The 20,473-nt window shown below is 45.7% G+C and overlaps 1 protein-coding gene across 7 annotated transcripts in view; it reads left to right on the top strand.

Annotated features, from left to right (window-relative positions):
* The window catches only part of CDK5RAP2 (CDK5 regulatory subunit associated protein 2), a 171,797-nt gene that overhangs the window by 54,001 nt on the left and 97,323 nt on the right, over positions 1–20,473 (top strand). For all 7 annotated transcript variants that reach the window (XR_007122225.1, XR_007122226.1, XM_047699454.1 and 4 more), the window contains one exon: positions 8,638–8,856. Coding sequence is in view for 5 of the 7 variants with exons in the window: in XM_047699454.1 (XP_047555410.1) it covers positions 8,638–8,856 (219 nt within the window). In the remaining 2 variants the exon portion in view is untranslated. The remainder of the gene's footprint in view (positions 1–8,637; positions 8,857–20,473) is intronic.

Genomic DNA, 20,473 nt, shown 5'->3' with positions numbered 1-20,473 from the left:
TCTCCCAGCTCTGGGGGCTTCTCCAGCCCCCTCCTCACTACGCTAATGGCAGTTGTGGTAGCGACCCCCACAGTTAGGAGACCGTGCAAGATGTGTGTTACCTCCTGTCATCTTCACAGCCCTGTGGGGAAGGACGTTATTGTCCCTGCTCTATTTGTGGGGTTTCTGAAGCTCAGCGAGAGTGGGCAGCTTGTCAATTGTCACGCAGCTCACTGGGGCAGGGCCGGGATTTAAATGTAGTAATTGTTGATAGTGATGGCTGGCATTTACCGCACACATACTATGTGCAAAGCCCTGTGCTCAGGGCCCTCTCTGGATTCGCTCAAGGGATCTGTGCAGCAGATCATAGAGGAGGCACTGTTAATATCCAGGTTCAGGTCAAGTCAACTTATTCAGGTCAAGTCAAGTAACTTGTATAGGGTCACAAAAGTGGTTTAAGTGAGAGAGCCAGGGTTTGCCTCAGAGCCAGTCTCCCCCAGGCCTTTCCTTTTACCCTCCCCCCCCCCCCCGGCCCCTAACCTGGTTTCTTTAGTCCAGCTGCTCCCTGCCACGTGTCACCTCCACACCTTGATGATTTGACCTGCCTTTTCTCCTTTTTTTCCCCCAGGCTTGTACTCTAAGGACCCATGCTGGTCACCTCCTTGATATTCTACCTTTCTGGTTAATTTTAGTATTGTGTTTTTAATTTTTTAATATTTTCTTGCCCTGTTTCTAGTTTCTCTATACAGTGTATCCCTATTACTAATAATGAGTCAATAAGGTCCCATCGTCTGAATGAGGCCCATACTGCTTAAAGGTCTCCCTGCCGCCTCTCCCCCCATGGTATTTTTGGTTATAAGCTAGAAGTTAGAAGTTAGGTCTAATTTAAGACTGCTTGATCCTTAAGATTCATGTCCGACGTCTTATCTTTTGCAGAGCTCTGGTTCACAGTAAGAATAATTGAAGTAATTTGGTTTAAATCATGGTGCACTAGAAGCATAGGCAAGTCTCTGCCTTTGGAATCTCAGATTTGCCTCCCCTGCCATTTGGTTGATGGAGTGGAGCTGGGATTACACTGAGGTGGCTTTTTTCCCCCTCTTGCTTTGAAAATAACAAGTTTTAAAAGCCGAGTTCTTAGGAACACCATTGATATTTCCTACTGCTTGAGGAAAACAATGTTGGCAGTTGACAAGAGAGACCAGACAGACATCCCTATAATCGCTGATATTTTGCTTGTTATGTTGGGCCTTGAACATTTATTTATTTATTTTTTTAAATTTTATTATTATTTTTTTAAACATATAATATATTTTTATCCCCAGGGGTACAGGTCTGTGAATCGCCAGGTTTACACATTTCACAGCACTCACCATAGCACATACCTTCCCCAATGTCCATAACCCCACCCCCCGGGCATTGAACATTTAAATGCTACCCAGATTTATCACATAACATTTATTAATTTCCTAACCATCAGTCCTAGTTAAAAGACTTTCAGAATGATTTTTGAGGTTATTTATTTATTTATTTATTTTTGAAGATTTTATTTATTTATTTGACAGAGAGACAATGAGAGAGGGAACTCAAGAAGGCAGAGAGAGAGGGAGAAGCAGGCTCTCTGCTCAGGGAGCCTAATGCAGGGCTCTCTCCCAGGACCCTGAGATCTTGACCTTAGCTGAAGGCAGATGCTTAATGACTGAGCCAGCTAGGGGCCCCTGATTTTTGAGGGCTTGTCACTTACAGTGTTGGCTGGGGTTCTTGTCTTGCAAGATGCAGAAGCCCCGAACTTTTGAAAGTCCTTAGCCACGGAGGTAGCATGCCTACTGGTTTGGCAGGTTGTTGGAACTTGCACTTAAGTCTGATTCCAAAATCTGTGTTCTTTTTCTTTTTTTTAAATTTAATTTATCTGTTTGACAGAGAGAGACACAGCGAGAGAGGGAACACAAGCAGGGGGAGTGAGAGAGGGAGTAGCAGACTCCCTGCTGAGCACGGAGCCCGATGCCGGGCTCGATCCTGAGACCCTGGGATCATGATCTGGGCTGAAGGCAGTTGCTTAATGACTGAGCCACGCAGGCACCCCCAAAATCTGTGTCCTTGCCACTCTTCTGATTGTGTGTGTGTGAGTGTGTGAGTAAATGCCCGCAGTATGGTTATATCGGCTGTTCCATTATAAGGTCTACATTTGAATGTTGCACAGGCCCTTGAAAATGCATTTTCTTCCACATAGTGGGACCTTTTGGGGATGCATGTGATCCTAACTAATTGCAGATTGAATAGAACAGCCGAAGTTCACAGGGTTGGCATTAAGCCTGACACTGAGACAACAGCTGTGATACTCACATTCTTGGAGTGGTTGCCACAGTGCAGAGATGTGAATTCTAGCCACAGGTGTACCTGTGTGAAGGCTGCCAGGTGGGGTGCCTTCTGCTATGTCTAGACCCATTGAAAAGTATGTAATTTCAAATGGGAAATACAGGTTTCCCCCGCTATCCAAAAGTAGAGCTTCCGTATGAAATCTTTATTAGCCAAAATGGCGTAAAGCAAAGAGGCAATTACCATTGATTTGCATGGAAAAATTTTTGAGCATTCTCAGACCTAAAAACAACTTCTCTTTTTGAGGCTTTTCTGACCTTTTAGGACATATCATCTTGCTAAGAGATACACAAAATAAATCAAGATAAAGCACAGAAACTCCCAAGACTTCGCATTTCAGAGGTGTGATTGGGATGCCGTGTAGGAGCTCGGTGGGTAAAGGCTCACTGCCAAATAAAGGCGGAATGCCCTTTTCACTTAAATTTTTTTTTTTAATTGAAGTGTAGTTGACACACAATATTATATTAGTTTCACGTGGACAGCTTAGTGATTCAATGTCTATATGTATTACGAAGTGGTCACAGTAAATCTAGCTGCCACCTGTCACCACATGTAGTTGCTACAGTGTTACTGTATTCTTTGTGTTGGCATTACATCCTTGTGACCTGTTTTATAACTGGAGGTGTGTACCTTTTACTAACCCCATTCATCTCTTTTGCCCCTCTCTCCACCCCCTTCTCATCTGGCAACCACTGAATCACTATGTGTGTCTGTGAGTGTTACTGGGTGCCTTTTTTCATGGAAGTGCGAATCCTCTTCTGATTTCTCTTGGTTACCGAAAACAGATGCTATTGTAGGTCTTTTGTAAGATGAAGTGGCGTAATGTGAACTTTTGAAAAGTGGGGCATACCTGTGCATTTTATTCTCCTCCCCGCCCTCCTCAGCTATAAAAGTAAAATTGCACGTTGTAGGAATTTATAAAATACTTAAAACTATGGAAAGAGATTGATAGGTGTCACCAATAAACTCGTGTCTAAAGATGTTCACTATTAATACCTTGACTATTCACTCTTCACTATGTTCACTATTAATACCAGTGCATATTTATGCATACATACAGCCTTTGAGAAAGTAGAAGGGATCAGACCTATTCTGTTCTATAATCTTTTTTTATCGAATATTCTTTTTTAAAAATTATTTATGTATTTATTTATTTTTAAAGATTTTATTTATTCATTTGACAGATAGAGATCACAAGCAAGCAGAGAGACAGAGAGAGAGGGGAAAGCAGGCTCCCTGCTGAGCAGAGAGCCCGATGTGGTGCTTGATCCCAGGACCCTGGGATCATGACCCGAGCCGAAGGCAGAGGCTTTAACCCACTGAGCCATCCAGGCACCCCTTTCATCGAATATTCTTATCATAACAGTATATATAGATCTGCCCACTCCATTTTTAAAATTTTCATTTTGAAATGATTCTAGATTCACATGCAGTTGATTTATGTATACTCTTTACCTGGTTCTCCCAAAGGTGACCTCGTCCCTAACTTTAGTAACAATATCACAACCAGGACATCGGCCTTGGTGCAATCCCTGCTTTTTACTCAGATTTCTGCGGTTTTACATGCACTCGTGTGAGTGTGTGTGTGTGTGTGTGTTTATCCCAATGCTTTTTAAACAGCCTTTTTTTTTTTTAAAGGTTTTATTTATTTATTTGACAGAGAGATAGAGCACAAGTAGGCAGAGCGGCAGCAGGCAGGAGGAGAGGGAGAAGTAGACTCTTCACCGAGCAGGGAGCCCGATGCGCGACTTGATTCCAGGATGTGGGGGTCATGACCTGAGCTGAAGGCCGAAACTTAGCGGTCTGAACCACTCAGGTGCCCCTTAAACAACAGTCTTTTTAAACAGCCACATGTAGGCCTCTGTATGTATGTGCCGCATTGTTTTTAGGTGGGGGGATGTGGGTGGGACATGTGTTTGAATCTTGACTCTTCTCCTCATTACTGCTGTAGCCATGGGCCAGATCCTTGAGCTCTCCCAACCTGCATACGCATTGTAAAATCCGGATAATCACACTTAGATCCCGTAATCCTCACAAGGATTACACAAGACGGGGCACCTGGGCATAGGGTGTAACTCAGTAAATGTTGTCAAGTCTTCCTTAAGTTGGGTAGTATCATCTTCCGGCATAAAAATAGAGCAGATACTGTGGTCGGTTTCTCAAGCCCTCCCTTCATGGTGTTGTGCAGATAGCTTTTAGTTGGAGGAAACTCTCCGTAGTATCTCTTGGCTGGGAATGGAAGATCATGCACATGCCGGAGAATAGGAACTAGATTTATTGATCCCGCACTCCCAGACACGGAACTTTCGGTGTCATGTTTCATCTTCACGAACGCCCTGTGAAAGAGAGATTTCACAGACGAGGAAGCTGAGGAGCAGAAAAGTTAACTCCTAAGCGACATGGCTGGAACCGGGCTTTGAACCCTGGGGCTCTGTGACTCTCTCTCTGTTAGACTCATTGTGTTTCTGCACCGTGGGAAATGGAGCCAAATGTGGTTTGGCTCATATAATGTTTGGCCTTGAGTTTCTGACTAGGTCTAATGACACCAAACGTTTTGCTGCCTGTTTGTAAGCCCCCCCTCTGATGACAGGAGTTCCGAAAGCAGGGTGTCATGCAGGAAAAGTACAAAACTTTTCAGAGTTTCTCAGAGGGCCACTTAAGGAAAATGGAAATGGAAAGTATCTTTATGGTGTGAGTATGAATTTGAACTTTCTAAAAGAAACTCTGTCGGGGCGCCTGAGTGGCTCAGTGGGTTAAAGCCTCTGCCTTCGGCTCAGGTCATGATCCCAGAGTCCTGGGATCGAGCCCCGCATCGGGCTCTCTGCTCGGCAGGGAGCCTGCTTCCTCCTCTCTCTCTCTGCCTGCCTCTCTGCCTACTTGTGATTTCTGTCTGTCAAATAAATAAATAAAATCTTTAAAAAAAAAAAAAAAAGAAACTCTGTCATCATCATTTATGCGATAACCCACAGAACGTTCATCACTTTATGATAACTATTATTTTAATTGTCACCATGGCTGGCCTGTATTTAACAGGCTCCTAATTGGTGTTCCTGGCTCTAGCCTTCCCCTCTTTGAATTCAGTCTTCTTGTTTTAATTCTTACTAGTTTATTGGTGTTAATTGGAATCTTCCCTGGAATGGGCACGGCAGTGTAGTGCTGTGGAGAGAGTCCCAGATTTAATCAATTATGGTCTGATGACGGACTCGTCACTTAACAGTTCTGAGGCTCCGTGGCTTAGATAGGGACAGTAATGTGTACTTCGTAGGGTTGGTATGAGGAGTGGAACTACAGTGTGTGCAAAAGTGCCTGTTTTAGCTCCTCATACATAATCAGTGCTTAATAAAATGTAACATAAAAATGGCTCAAGATGGGAGTTTTTCTTATATTTTGTTTTTTGAGTTTTGTTTCTTTTTTAAAGATTTTATTTATTTATCTGACAGACAGAGATCACAAGTAGGCAGAGAGGCAGGCAGAGAGAGAGGGGGAAGCTGTTTTTTGAGTTTTTATAAATAAGCATTCCCCAGATATTTTTTTTTTAGTCCTCGTGACCTTGGTTTCCCACTCTTTTTAAAAAATTTTGATTTTAGGGGTGCCGTGATGGCTCAGTTGGTGAAGAACCTGCCTTTAGCTCAGATCATGATCCCTGGGTCCTGGGATCAAGCGCCATGTCCTCTGGCTCCCTGCTCAGCGGGAAGCCTGCTTCTCCTTCTCCCTCTGCCCCTTCCTCTGCTCATGTACTCACTCTCTCTTGCATGTATGCTCTCTCTCTCAAATAAATAAATAAAATCTTAATTTTTTTTTTTTATTTTAAAGGAAAATAAAATGGAAGCTTCTGCAAAACCGACTTTGAAATGTGAATTGGGTTCCCCCTCAGTCCCTGTTGCTAGGTCTTAAGTAGCAGTGCGGAAATAGGGGATGGCTGGGCCTCACCTCTCAGGGATTGACAGTGGCTGTAGCCCACGTCTCCTAACAACTAGGACTTAACCAGCATCGGTGGTGGAGCTGGAACTCCTGGAAAGGCCAGGAGGCTGGAGCCGGTCTGTTTACCCCACAGTCTGAGTTGTGGTCCCTTGCTTTTGAATTTTTAATCATGAGCCTTTGTCTAGTCCAAAGAACAGATGTTTAAAAAAAAGTTTATTTTCTCCTGATTGTAAGTAATATATGTGTTTTGAATTTTCTTTTGGGAGACTAGAAAGAAGGAAAAAAGGGGAATCAGGAGATCACCCAACCATGCCATTAACATTTTGAGGTTTTTTTTTTCCCTCGGCTTTCTCCTATGCATAGATTTTATTTTTTTAGAGCATTTACAATTTAATCTTCTGTTTTTTTATGCCATGTTGCGACTTGGAATATCCCCTTGTTATCAGTTTAGGTTCTTAGTTTTTCCTGTTACAGTAAATCTGTGATGGATGACTGTGTACGTAAGGCTTTTTCATATTTTGGATTCTTCCCTTGAGATTGAATCCTGGGAGCCGAATCATTGGGATGAGTGTGAACACGTCTATCCTGTACATGCACACTTGACGTATATATTCTGTCCATAGAGAGTTATATTAATTTACATTCTTGCCAGTATGTTTCTTGGCTTCTGGATGCTTGGTCAGCTCTTGAAAAGTTAATATTAATTGTGTTGCTTCATAGTAAGTTCGCCGGCACTGGATATTCTCATTAAAACCATCTTGTTGGGGCACCTGGGTGGCTCAGTGGGTTAAAGCCTCTGCCTTCGGCTCAGGCCATGATCCCAGGGTCCTGGGATCGAGCCCCACATCGGGCTCTCTGCTCAGTGGGGAGCCTGCTTCCTCCTTTCTCTCTCTGCCTGTCTCGCTGCCTACCTGTGATCTCTATCTGTCAAATAAATAAATAAAAATCTTTTAAAAAAAAAACCATCTTGTCAAATGAAAGCTTGTTTTAATTGGCTCTTTTTGATTATTGGTGAGTTACACTGTTTTTTCAAATGCTTGATAATCATATATGTGTTTTCTACTAAACTGTGTGTTAATGAAGTAAGAATGTTCTGGACACAATTAACCCTTGGACTCTGCTGAATTTATGGCCACTCGAGGTGGCCATGGAACTGCCATGCTGATGACTGTGGGTCCAAGCTGCTCTAACCTCTGAGAGCATTGCCGGTGCTTGAATCTGCCTCTGCTTGTCAGATGGCGCTCTTTGTGTTCTACTTTTTATGAATAACTTGAAGTTTTTTTCTTTTTTTTTTTTTTTAAAAGATCTTATTTATTTATTTGTCAGAGAAGGAGAGAGAGAGAGAGAGAGAGAGAGCGCACAGGCAGAGTGGCAGGCAGAGGCAGCGGGAGAAGCAGGCTTCCTGCTGAGCAAGGAGCCTGATGTGGGACTTGATCCTGGGACACTGGGATCATGACCTGAGCTGTAGGCAGCTGGTTAACCAACTGAGCCACCCAGGCGTCCCTTGAAGTTTTTCTTTTTTAAATGATTACAAAAGTAACATGCTCAGTAGCCTTAGAACATTTGTAAGAAGTGATGGGGCGCCTGGGTGGCTCAGTGGGTTAAAGCCGCTGCCTTCGGCTCAGGTCATGATCCCAGGGTCCTGGGATTGAGCCCTGAGTTGGGCTCTCTGCTCAGCAGGGAGCCTGCTTCCCTTCCTCTCTCTCTCTGCCTGCCTCTCTGCCTACTTGTGATCTCTGTCTGTCAAATAAATTAAAAAAATCTTAAAAAAAAAAAAAAAAGAACATTTGTAAGAAGTGAAAGAAGAAAATCACCCATGTACCCACCTAACTAAAGATGGTTTCTGAACGTCTGTGTTTTTCCTTGTAGTCTTTAAAAAAAAGAAAAAACACTTCTTTTACACAGTTGTAGCCTTTTCCCCTCTTAATGTCAACATTGTAACATCAACATGATAACATAATCATCACTCTGTGTTATTGTAGAATCTTATTATTATTTGTGCTTTGGGTCCTGGAGGTTGTTTATGTTAATATTTTTCTTTTCTTTTCTTTTCTTTTTTTAAGATTTTATTTATTTATTTGACAGAGAGAGATCACAAGTAGACATAGAGGCAGGCAGAGAGAGAGGGGGAAGCAGGCTTCCTGCTGAGCAGAGAGCCCGATGTAGGACTTGATCCCAGGACCCTGAGACCATGACCTGAGCCGAAGGCAGAGGCTTAACCCACTAAGCCACCCAGGTGCCCCTTTCTTTTAGTTTCTTAACTCCCTTCCGCCGACCCCAAGGTGAAAAAGGAGCAGAGATTTCTTGGTGTGTTTAGTGTGGTACAGAAATCAGCTCATCTCCCCTGTCTCCCTCCTCTTGTAGGGGTCTGAAAATTATGAGGCTGCTCTGTTAGAGAAGGCAGCCCTTCTAGCACAGCTGAACTCCGAAAACCTCAGCAAGAGTGCAGAGAACCACAGACTGCGAAGGAACATTAAGAAGGTCACCCAGGAGCTGAGCACTCTGCAGCAGGAGAGGGAGAGGTTGGAGAAGGACTTGGAGGAAGCCCGTCGTGAGAGGAGCAGAGGCGACCACACCATTCACGTGAGCAGCAGTGGCGTGGTCGGGCTGCGGCTCTTGATAGCTGTTTCTGATTTTAAGGAGATCTCTGCAGAAGACTTAGAAAAATCTGAAAAGTGTAAAGGAGAAAATATTTCACATCATCTCATCATGAAATTCTCTGTCTCACACGCATGTGCACACACATACATTATTGGTATCAACCTGGAAATGCGGTTTTGCAAATGCTTTATTAATCCCGTATTCTCTTTTTGGTGTGTTGCCATGTTCTGAGTGTTCTTCAGAAACTTGTTTGTTTTTTTGGTGCAAGCGTTAGTATTTCGTCACTTGGATGTGCTACAGTTTATTTAGTCCCTTATGGTAGAACATTTAGGTTGTTACACTTTTTTTTTTTTTTTTTTTTGGCCGTATAACAAATGCAAAGGCAAATGTCCTTGCGTCTAAATATTTTTAACATCGATTATTTCCTGGTAAAGGCATAATTATTGGGTCAGAGAGTATGAATATTTTTAACATTATTATATAGGTGTACTCAGATTGTTTCCCAGAAGGATTATACCAGGTTTGTCCTGTTTAAAAGACTGTTCATTCAGCTTTGGATGTTAGCATTTAAAAATTTCTCTCTGGATCTGGTAGGCAAAAAATAGTTTATCTTTAAAAATTTATATTATAGGGGCACCTCGGTGGCTCAGTCAATTAAATCTCCAACTCTTTAGTTTTTCATTTTTAATTTTTACAAGATTTTATTTATTTGTTTATTTTTTTAGAGTGAGTCAGGGAAGGGGGAGAGGGAGAGAGCTGAAATCGAGAGCCAGTTCCTTAACCGACAAAGCCACTCAAGTGCTCCAAGTGTCTAACTCTTGATTTTGGCTCAGGTGATGATCTCAGGGTCCTGGGATCAAGTCCTGCTTCAGACTCTGTGCTCAGCAGGGGGTCTGCTTGAGGGTTTTCTCTCTTCCTCTCCCTCTGGCCCTCCCCCTGCCTGTACTCTTTCTCAAATAAATAAATAAATCTTAAAAAAAAAAAAAGAAAATTTCTGTTGTATTTAAACTTAAGTGTTCAGCATCCCAAGAGTCACGTTCAGATGCACAGCCTTGGCGCAGAGAGGTGGGGAGGGCCTGAGTCTGAGTGATTGTTGACACGCTGTGAGTAACTTGCATAGGCACCCTGGGCTGGCAGAGGACCTCGGGTGGACAGAGTCCTTAGAGAAGAGTTCTCAAAGGGAACCTCTGGGGACTACAGTTTAGTTCTCCAGAGCCTGCTCTGGGCAGGGAGGTCAGGATCCCCTGCTTGAAATCCTAACGCTAACACTGACACGAGAATTAAAATACGGATGTTTGTATATCTTAATAAAAATATTAATGAACATTAAGGGAATGGTAATGGAAATTTAGAAAAATAAGACATCACCTACCATTAAATATAAATATGCCATTAAATATAAATATACCATTAAAAATAAAACATCACCCACCACCCTAATAACATGGTAGCTCTTCCTGGTTTTCAGTGTCACCCTTCAGACCTGGTACAACTAGGCCCCTAATCTAGTGAGAGGCTGACTACTCTTCTGTGTTCTTTGACCCCTTACTTTATCATGGGCGTCTTTCCATGTCGTGCGGCCTCCAGAATGGTCGTGTTGAATGGGGCACACTGTTTGTTTAATACATTTCACATGCTTTCCTTGATTTCCTGCTCTCTCGGACACCTTGGTTGTTTAAATGATGCTACAATAACATCTTTGGGCCTAAAGGCATTTTTCCCTTGAAGTTCCTAGGATTTGAGTGAGTTTACTAGGTCAGATGGCACAAATATTTCATACTAGTTAATCATGTTGCCAAATTATTTGCCCAATGGGCTGGCCCAATTTATGCTGCCACCAGCAATCTTGGAGTGTAGCGGTTTACTACACATTATTAAAATATGTTTCCCATATGTTATTGAACACCCAAGTGTCTCTGGTTTAGATATTGATGGAAGTATAAGACGTGACCTCTGAAAATTTTCTCTTTTCTAAGGACAATGGCGATGTTATATGTGACAAAATGCAAAAGCAGCTTAAAATCTGTGGAGTCAGTGCAAAAGCTCCTGGTGGGATGCGGTAGTCAGGAGACCTTCTAGGAGGAGGTGGCACTTGAGTTGAGCGAGAGGAAAAAGGTTTGAGTAGGGTGCTGAATGGAGGAGGTAAAGAAAAGACTGGCCAGATGGCCCTTTGATGGAGGTGCAGTTTTCATAGGCTGGTCTTACACCCTTACTGCTGGATAAGTTCCTTAAAATAGCTTGTCCTCTTCACCCCCACTGTCATTAGAAAAAGGTTCATTCAGTAGAATTTGGATTGGGGACACACATGTATCTATATATTGATATCTATATAAAATATGTGATTTTTTTACATTATAACTTATTCTTGGTAAACATTTGAAATGGCTGTATAATATTACATCAAGTAGACAGGCTGTAGTTTATTTACCTGTCCCTCTGGTGTCAGACATTGTTTGGTGGTTCCGTAATTCACTTATTCGTGTAAACCTTGGTGCTTCTGGAATAATGTTGGGCTGTTGTTGACAGCTGACTGTATTCCTTTGTAATGCGTACACATCTTTGTAAGGAGGGAAGCGCTGTTTGGTGAAGAAAGTAAGGGGAATGTGACAGTGAGGAAGGGCTTGGGGTCAAGTATACTGCGGGTGGGAGGGTTTTGGCTTTTGTTTTTTTCCGCCAGTGACGAAACCGGCAGAAAAAACTTAGGTAAAAAGAGCAGTTTCTTGTCTTATGTGACTACAGTGCTGGAGGGACAGAGACTGGAACACGGCTGGGACCGAAGCTCGGTCTCTGGGAACTGGCTTCTTTGTCTCGCATCTCCTTACTCCAGTTCCGGGCGGTTGGACCACTGTTGGTGTCCTGCTGGGGTCACATATTTCTGGTTTATTACATAAGAGGAGGGAGGACTTTCACACTCCGTTGCCCCCGCTGGGTCCCTGACAGGACGGCCAGAGGCCCGATGTGGGTCGCATACCCATTCTTCTTTGTCAGACATGTGTGCGTGCTTGTGCTCAGGCACACGTGCGTGATTTCCATCATTGACAGCCTCCTCTAGAAACGCATGTTTGGGAGGGATGAGCAGTTACCCAGACCAAAGCCACCACTATCCACTCTGAATGCTTACCTGCATCTCCTCACGACTCCTTTTGAACCTCAGGTCATGTGTGTTTCTGGTGAGATGATTTGGCCATGGCTTCTTTCCTTTTGTGTCTGCACTGCATCACGGTGGTATCTGCTTACATTCTGGTTACGGTCTAAGACTGTGGCTGTGTCCATCTCATAGGAATGTTTCACCCTGGACATTGGGGTGCTGGCTTGTTCAGCGACTGAGGAACATCGTGGGTGGTGGTTCGCCTTATGGTGTCAGGATAAATGCAGAGGTGGAGCCCAAGATAGGGCTTGATTTCAGGACCCTGAGATGATGACCTGAGCCAAAATCAGGAGTCGGGTGCTTAGCCAGCTGAGCCACCCAGGCTCCCCTAGTGCCTCTATTTCTGCCCTGGCCAAGGAAAGGAATCCATGCATGCATTCAGCAACATTGTGACCATGCAGGCCCTCTGCTGGGCATGGGGACAGTTCCATGACAGCAGTGTGAATGGAGTACCCTGGAAACACGGAGCCAGGAAGGGGCTTGCAGAGTCAGAGAAGGCTCTTGGGGAAAGGAACTTGTGAACTGGTCCTGAAGCTTTAGTTAAATAAAGGTTAATCGATAGGCAAGGGAGCAGAGCGTTTTGTACGGAGGGCGAAGGCACAGAGGTGTGAGAACATACGGTGTTTTGGGGGAAACAAAATAAAATGCCCGATTTGAGGTATTCTGAAGTATTACTTGGAACTTTAAAGATTATAATTTATTCCTTTTGATGTTACAAAAACATTTTCAGAGGTTTATGGGAAGTCATAAAAATGAGATTAAAAATAAAGGTGAAGGCATTCAGGTCAAGAAAAAAAAGGGTGGCGAGGGAAATGGAAGCAGAGTGAGTAAGGAGAAATGCATGCTGTGCTACCCAACCCCCTACCAAAGAGGGGGACTTAAATTCAGCTGGTGGCTCCTGGCAGTGAAAGTAAAAAGGGAAATTCGGTTACAGGGTCTCCAGTGTCTGAAGATGAGCAGGTTAAGGTAAAAGGACAGCTTTGGCTGGCCCTCTAGCCCAAGGGCAGTGCCCCTCTGGAGGGCTGCTGGAAGGTTCTGGGAGCAGGACAGAGCCTTTGCCTGCACCGCCTGCAGTGCGAGCAGTGTCGTGGCCCCGTCTGTGCCACCCAGGTCCATGAGCTTGTAAGGAGTATGGTTTCCAGTCCGGGGGACAGTGTCTGGCCATTTCCTGTTATTCTTGTTTCCTGGACAAAAACTACCAACTCAGCACTGTTGCAGCCCTGTTTATGGACGAGCCCTGCGGGGGGCGGGCCACTGGCACGCATGCCGGTTGTTGTTGTTTTAGCATTCCCTGGATCCTTTCTGATGGTCAGCCGACCGGTTATCTTCTGGATGCTGTCAAACCATCCTTTGCTCATGCCGGAGAGCCTTCTTGCCCGGTCGTTGTGTGTGCTGCTAATCTCTCCGGAGGGAGACAGCTCCTATGTGAACAGGCATCATGTGGCTGGGGCGTGGGAATCCACCGTGTCTGATGGTGCCTGGGCACTGTGGGGTTGGGCCATGAGCAGCCTGCTCGTTCCCATTGCCTGTGATTGTGGCGACCTAGTGCTAGCTGACTCAGCACGTGGTATCCTTTGCAGTCATTCATTTGTTTATCCAGGGGACGTTCGTGGCATACTTGCAGTGGTACGGGCATTGTCGGTATGCCCTGGTGAATACAAGCTTTGGTTTTTACCTGGGAGATCTTCCTATAGCTGGAAAGGTCCAAACGTGAGGATCTCTCGGATAGATCCCTTTTCTTGTATTATACCCCTTGTCACCACATCCCCACAAGGACATTCAGGAGGCCCTTGCAACAAACCAGCAACAAACCTGGTATTCCCAAGTCGGTGTCCTAACAGTGATGTTGAACGTGTTGTGGTTTGTGTGGTTTTTAACAGGAATGCTGCTCAGGCTGTCACATCCCTGCCCTCACACCTTGACTTTAATGCATTGTTTGGCTCCAGTGACTTAAGGCTCTCCTTTTTAGTATGTACGTATGTGTGCGTGTGCATGTGACTGTATCTGCATGTGTGTGTGTGTGTGAGTGTGAGTGCGCATTTGGTGGAAAGTGATAGAGGTAAACCTTTATTTTAGATTTGCTCTTTCTGGTTCAGGCATTCTGTATGCTACTCGGGGTGGGTGGGGAGAAGAGCAAGTGTTAGTCTTTTTCTTCTGCTTTATAGAAGCAGCGTATATGAGACATTGGTTTAGCTGTATTCCCCAGACTGCGTCATAATGCTCTCATCTGTTTCGAGATCTGTCGTCTGCTACTCTGACAAGTGTGTGCTTCAGTACCTGGGCACTTAGCTCTGTGGGGATGCATTTGCTGGCTAAAACCCAAAAATCTAATTAAAGTTGTACCCGTCACCCAGCTGGCTAATCCCATGTGCTTTGACAGGAGCTGGTTTAATTTCAGGGTAGTTCATCCTGAACCCCTCTGGTTTCACATGTGTTTGTTGATGGATCGCTCCAGACGAAATTATGACAGCGTTCAGAGCATCTCTGGTGATCCACAGTCAAAACACGGCATTTGGAGTCAGTGTCTGTAAACTGGTTGGGCAGGCCTGGGACCACAGACCTGAGGTCGTGTGATTCTTACCAAGGGTCAGAGCTCCCCTTGCCTTGTTTTTGGTTTAATCAGGTATGAAGAGTCTGAATGGGAGTCCTTGTGGATCTGTGCTGGCGGAAGTTCTGCCTCTGCATTTCCAGTCACTCTTAAGAGAGGCTGAGTGCAGAGACTCGGGTCAAACTGGCCTTGAGTCCTGGTCTGTCACTGGTTGACTGTTGGACTGTGAGCCAGTAACTTTGCCTTTTCAAATGACGGTGCCCGTTTCTCGTTAGAAAATCAGAGTTTAGTTGTGGGAATGATCTGAGATGGGGATAGCAGTTATGAACACAACGCCTGCCGCATCTTAGCTGACCGGTGGATAGGTGCTGTTTTGGTGATGGTGATGATGCCACTGTCCTGGGAAGGAGAAATCGGCAGCTTGAACTGGTGTCTTTGGAGCAGTGGGCAACAGGGCCAGATTGGGGTTTGAATCTCGGCTTCCGCAGCCACTCAGCTCTAAGCCTTTATGTCAGTGGCTTAACCCCTCTACACTCAGGTTTTCTCCCCTACAATGGGGTTGATCATATCTTCTTTAGGAGGAATGAATGAATAATACAACTTAATGCACGAGAAAGTGTATCCTCTGGTTCCTGCGTGCTCAGTGGATCGGACGCCTTTCCTCCTTTCCCGCTTTTAATTGCCTGGCAGGTGCTGGCTCAGGACTTTGAATGACAAACCACTGCCCGCTAGGATCTAATGGACACTGTTGACTAATAAATGTGGTCTGCCCAGTTACCAGCCAAGTCAACAAAGCTGTAAATTTCTTCCTTGATCCACACACTCACCTCTCCTCTGAAGAAAGTGCTAGTCTGTTCCTTTCCAGCTGATTGATCCCTCTAGGAAGGGAGGCAGAACCCATTTCGAGTGACAGATTCTGTAGTATCTCAGTGGCTCGTGCATGGGGCATCCATGGGAGCTGCTTTAAAAGGCTGTTCCCATCAGTCTTCACGTGGAATTGCTGTCGTCTTTCTGGAGGCTTTCCCTTATCTCTGGTTCTTTATAATTTCTGTGCCAGGCTCTGTCCTGGGCACTGGGAGTACAGGACTGAATCAAATCAGGCACAGTCTCTGAAGGAATCTGGCAGAGAGATAGACTAGGAACACAGATAAAAAGCTAATTAAAATATAGCATGATAAGTGCAGGTAGGGGGATGGGCCAAACACTTTGGAAGCATAGAGCCTGGAATGTGCTAAGAGTGGGGGGTGGGTGGGAGGGAAGGCTTCACAGAGGAGGTGGATTGGAGCTGAAGCTTGAAGGGTCAGTAGCTATTTGCTGGGGGGGCAGGTTGTGGGGGGCATAAAACTGCATTCCTGGTCAAAGGAGGGCCCTTGGGGATGCTTGGGGGGCATGAATGAGCCTGGGACAAGAGGGCACAGTGGGTGGACTGGTGGAGAGGGCAGGAATGGTCTGTCGCATTGTCAGGTGGGGATTTAGAGAGGTATGGTGCCTGGTGGCTAAGTGACCCAGCTGGGCCTTGAGCCCTGCCCATTGTGAGCCTCTGCTCCTTTCTGCTGAAAGCCATCCTGAGCTCCCCGCCTGGAACTTCTGCGGTCCGTCCTCACCGTCCTTACGCCAGCAGCACACAGTAGCACATATGCTTGTTAGAGCTCTGTCTATGCGAGCATGGTCTCATCCCAGTGGTTTCTGTTTGTTTGTTTGTTTGAGCATAGGGATTCTTTGTTCAAATATGACTCTCCTGAAGAGGAAACCTGAAAGCAGAGCTGCTCAGGGAGACGGGAGTGGAAGGCCTGGTGCCTCGTCCCCACGGTGTCCCGCCTCTGCTGCAGCCCGCAGGGGCAGCCAGGCTCCACAGAACGCAGCCTGAACACCACTGTCTCATACTAATTCTGGAAATTCTTACATCACTGGGTTCCTGTTCCTCATTAAGATTTTGGAGAAGTTTCCTTTGTGTATTTAAAGGGAACCACTGAGCACTTTGACAAGCTTTCTCACCGCGAAACCTGAGAAGGTGGAAATTTGATGGATGAGAACCTTCTCGTTCTCCATCTGGCCAGAGATAAAACAAACCAGCTGACTGCAGAAGGAAGTAAGAGGGCCTAGCTTTTCATTTCTAATGGGATTCTAAGATTATAGGGATATTGTATTTTAAAAATAATCCTTTTTTTTTTTTTTTTCTGTCATCCTCCCCTGAGAACGCCCTGGTATGCAAAGGCAACACTCGGCTCCGTGGTGGTCCAGAGCGCATCTGCGAATTTTAAAGGAAAATTGCCCATTAGGTAGAAAGTGAGGCCACTCAGTTGATGTCACCACACACAGATCCTGCTGTGGCAGCGCTCGCCTGAAAGCAGGGTGGGGTCTGGTACCAGAGAGGGGTTTTCAAACTCTTACCTGTCCCTTTGTTCAGAAGCAAGTCAAACAGATGCACCCAAGGGGTTTGGCAGTTTCCTTAGGATGGTGGCTCCTTGCCTTACAATTAAATACACATTACCATTCTTTTCCCCAAGCCAACTGATTCAGGTTTTGGAGGAAGGCCCAGGAACATGTAGTTAGATGATACCGATAGCCAGCCAGCCTTGGGCTTCTTGAGCTCGGTTTAAAAAACCACTGGTTTAGTGAAAAGAACATGAATAGACCAGACTTCAAGTCCTGATTCCAGCACCTTTTGGTTTGGTTAAGTTGCTTTAGTATTTTGAACCTCTGTGTTCTGATTCGTAAAACGGGCGGAATGAGAACATCGTCTGCTTTGCAGGGTTGCCGTGAGAGCGGCGGGAGGGCACGGATGCAAAGGGCTGGCTGGCCCTTTCCTAAATGCTCTAGAGCTTTGCAGGAAAAGGTGCTGTTTTGGGAGGATGATTGCTGAGGGCCAGATTAGTCGGGGGCGGGGGGAGCTTTGCGGAAGAGGTGGTACTTGGATTGGGCCTTGCAAGGTAAGCATGCTCTCTCCAGGCAGATTGTACTTTTTTTTTTTTTCCCCAGGATGGAGAAGACTGGGTGGTCGGGTGAGGGAGGCTTTAGGCTGGAGCCCACAGTGGGTAGAGAGCCTGGAAACAAGGTTTATTAAGTAGGGTGTCTTCCTCTGCAGTTAGCATGGGGTCCCTGCAGGGTTCTGGGTAGAGATGTAAATGTCAGGAGGGTATATGTGTGATTTGGTGGGTGAAGACAGACATAGGGAGACCAGTTAGGGGGCTGTTGCTGATGATCAGCTGCAAGCTAATTTCTGAAGAAGGCGGGGCAGTGGGATGGAGGGAGGGAAGGGCTGAGTGTGCACGGGGTTCACTTTTCTCCCCAGTACTTCAGATTCTGCCTGTCTTCTTTAATACCTCCTCAAGGGAGGAGGAGTGACTGTCCGGGTGATCAGAGTCCGGGATGCTCACTGGGCCAGCCTTGCCGACGCGTGGTTACTGTACCTGAAGACAAGACCCAAGTTCCAGATTCTCTGGCTTTCTTGCCCCAGACCTAAGCACGCCTGGCCCTTGTTGGGCAGACAGATGGCTTCCTTAAGATGCATATACCCTCCTCCTTCAAAAAGCAAAACCAAAAACAAGCCTCAGTTTAATCGGAAAGGCCTGCTTTGGGTATGCAGTTTTCACCGACTGGTACTTTGATTCCCGGGTCTTACCATACTGATGGATTCCACTCCTTTGAGAACTCTGAGGGTAGGGTGGGGGAGGGGGTAGTTGGCAGGGCAGGATTTGGGCACTCGTGTGCACACAGAAGCACCAAATACTTGTCTTCATCTCTCGTGAGCTCTGTGTGGAGGCTTGGCTCCGCCTGCAGGCCTGAGTTACCCGTGGGATGGGCAGGAGTGTGTGAGAGGGAGGGGAGGAGTGCTTCCGGTGGCTGGCTGGTTGGTGATGTGCTGATGCTGTGGCCACAGGAGGAAGCCTGGAGTAGAGGCAGCCTGGAGGATATGTGTGTGGGGAAGTGTGGGGTGCGGGGGGGGGGGATGACAGAAGGTCATTTCCCACACACCTGCTTTTGTGCAGGCACCCATCCCACATTCTCTCGTTTAACCCTCCCAGGACCTTAGGAGCCGGTATTATTAACCCCATTTGCTGGAAAGGAAGCACTCGTAAGGATTTAGGTTATCTGTCTGTGGTCACACAGCTAGTCAGCGGTAGAGCCCGGATTCAGGGCTAGTTCTGCCTGTCTTCACAGCCAGGAATATTGAAAGAGGTTTGGGGAAACCACCCAAGATTATCAATTTTCAGTTCTGATTGTTTTGCTTAGGCGAGACATGCCGTCTCCATACCTCCCCTAAACACTGGTTATAAGCGCACTGGGGCCCCCGAGCTGGGAGCCCTGCGCTGCCTTCGTGTTGCCATGGCAGCCGCTCCTCCTCAAGGCCACCTCAGCACACAGCTCCTCCTCCCTGCTGTGGTCCTCTTACCTCAGGCCTTCTCTGACTGCCTTTCAAGTGAGGTCCGAGATCCTTGGTCCTGCCCCGTTCTTTAGCAGGAGGGCCTCCGTCTCAGGCTGGATATTCCATCAGTCCTGAGTCCTTGAGTTACTGGAACCTTGTAGCTCAGGGCACTGGAATTAGTGACCAATGGCAGCCCATGTCGCAGACTGGTTTTTCTTAACAGTGGTGCAGTTGGGTGGAGAGAATGCAGAATTTGGGGTCTAAGCGACTTGGGCTTAGATTTCAGTACTGGAACTTACGCGTAAGGCTTTGTAAACATCTCTCAGCCGCCGTGAGCCTTGGTTTCCTTTCTGCAAATACAGGGCTCCTGATATTTACCGTGTGTGCCATCATTAGGGTTAGAGGTGCTTTCTGTAAAAGTGCCTTGACACGTGCGTGGCTCGGCTTGGTAAATAGTAGTTTCTGTCAGGAATGCGTATAACAGGAGAAGTACTTTGTCGTCTTTAGTGACCTGACTTTCCTTGAGACCCTGACTTGTGCTGAGGGCCCGCTACCCCCAAAAATATACGCACGCACAAATTTGCATAGGCTCCCAGGGACCCATTCAGTGGACCTCAGATTAAGAACCCCTAATCTTGAGGAATGACCCAGCTACATGTGCTCTGTGGGACTTTGGAACAGGTCAAGTGTGTTAGTTTGGGAGACACGTGGGAGAAATGTAGCACCTTAGTCACCTTTATCACTTAAAACATGCAAGTTCTTAATTTACATACCTGAACTAAAATTGTATAAGCACATGAGGTGGGAGAATGGAGTAAATTACTATTGTACACACACATATACACTAGAACTTGAACCAGACCTCAGAATAATGGGTCCTATAGGTGTTTGTGCAGAAGAGAGTACTGAATTGTGGAAATGATGTAAGTGGACAGTAATTACTGTGCACATGAATGGTGCATATTTTTTACTTAGCATAATGCAGAAATATTTTAAGCTTAAAAAGTACACATGACCAGGGCTCTTGGTTGTCCCAATTGGTTAAGTGTCTGACTTTTGACTTCAGTTTAGGTCATGTTCTCAAAGTCGTGAAGTGGATCCCTGAGTCGGGCTCTACACTGAGTGTGGAGCCTGCTAAGATTCTGTCTCTGCCCCTACCCCCTCTCAAAAAAAAAGAAAGAAAGAAAGAAAGGAAGAAAAAAAAAAGTAGACTTGATCTTAGGATGATCTTTCCAGGATGGCAGGCAGATTTATTGTGACTTTAAAGATGTACCTAAACGGCTTCACGCAAGATTTTGTGGTCCCTGTTACCCAGTTTTCAGAGGGAGGTTTCGAAAAGCACTTGTCAGATCATTATAGGAGGATGTGGATCATTTTGAAAGAAATCTAAACCCTGGCCATGGTGCAGAAATGAGCTGAGAGGCTTGCAATCAGAGTTGGAATCAGGCAGATGCTGCCCCTTAGTGACTGTGAGAGTGGGTAAGTTACTTTATCTGAGCCTGTTTCCGCCTTCATAAAATGGGAGCAATCTCATCTA

The sequence above is a fragment of the Lutra lutra genome, chromosome 13 (genome assembly GCF_902655055.1).
Source record: "Lutra lutra chromosome 13, mLutLut1.2, whole genome shotgun sequence".
Classification (NCBI taxonomy): domain Eukaryota; kingdom Metazoa; phylum Chordata; class Mammalia; order Carnivora; family Mustelidae; genus Lutra; species Lutra lutra.
This window is presented reverse-complemented; position numbering and strand designations above follow the sequence as displayed.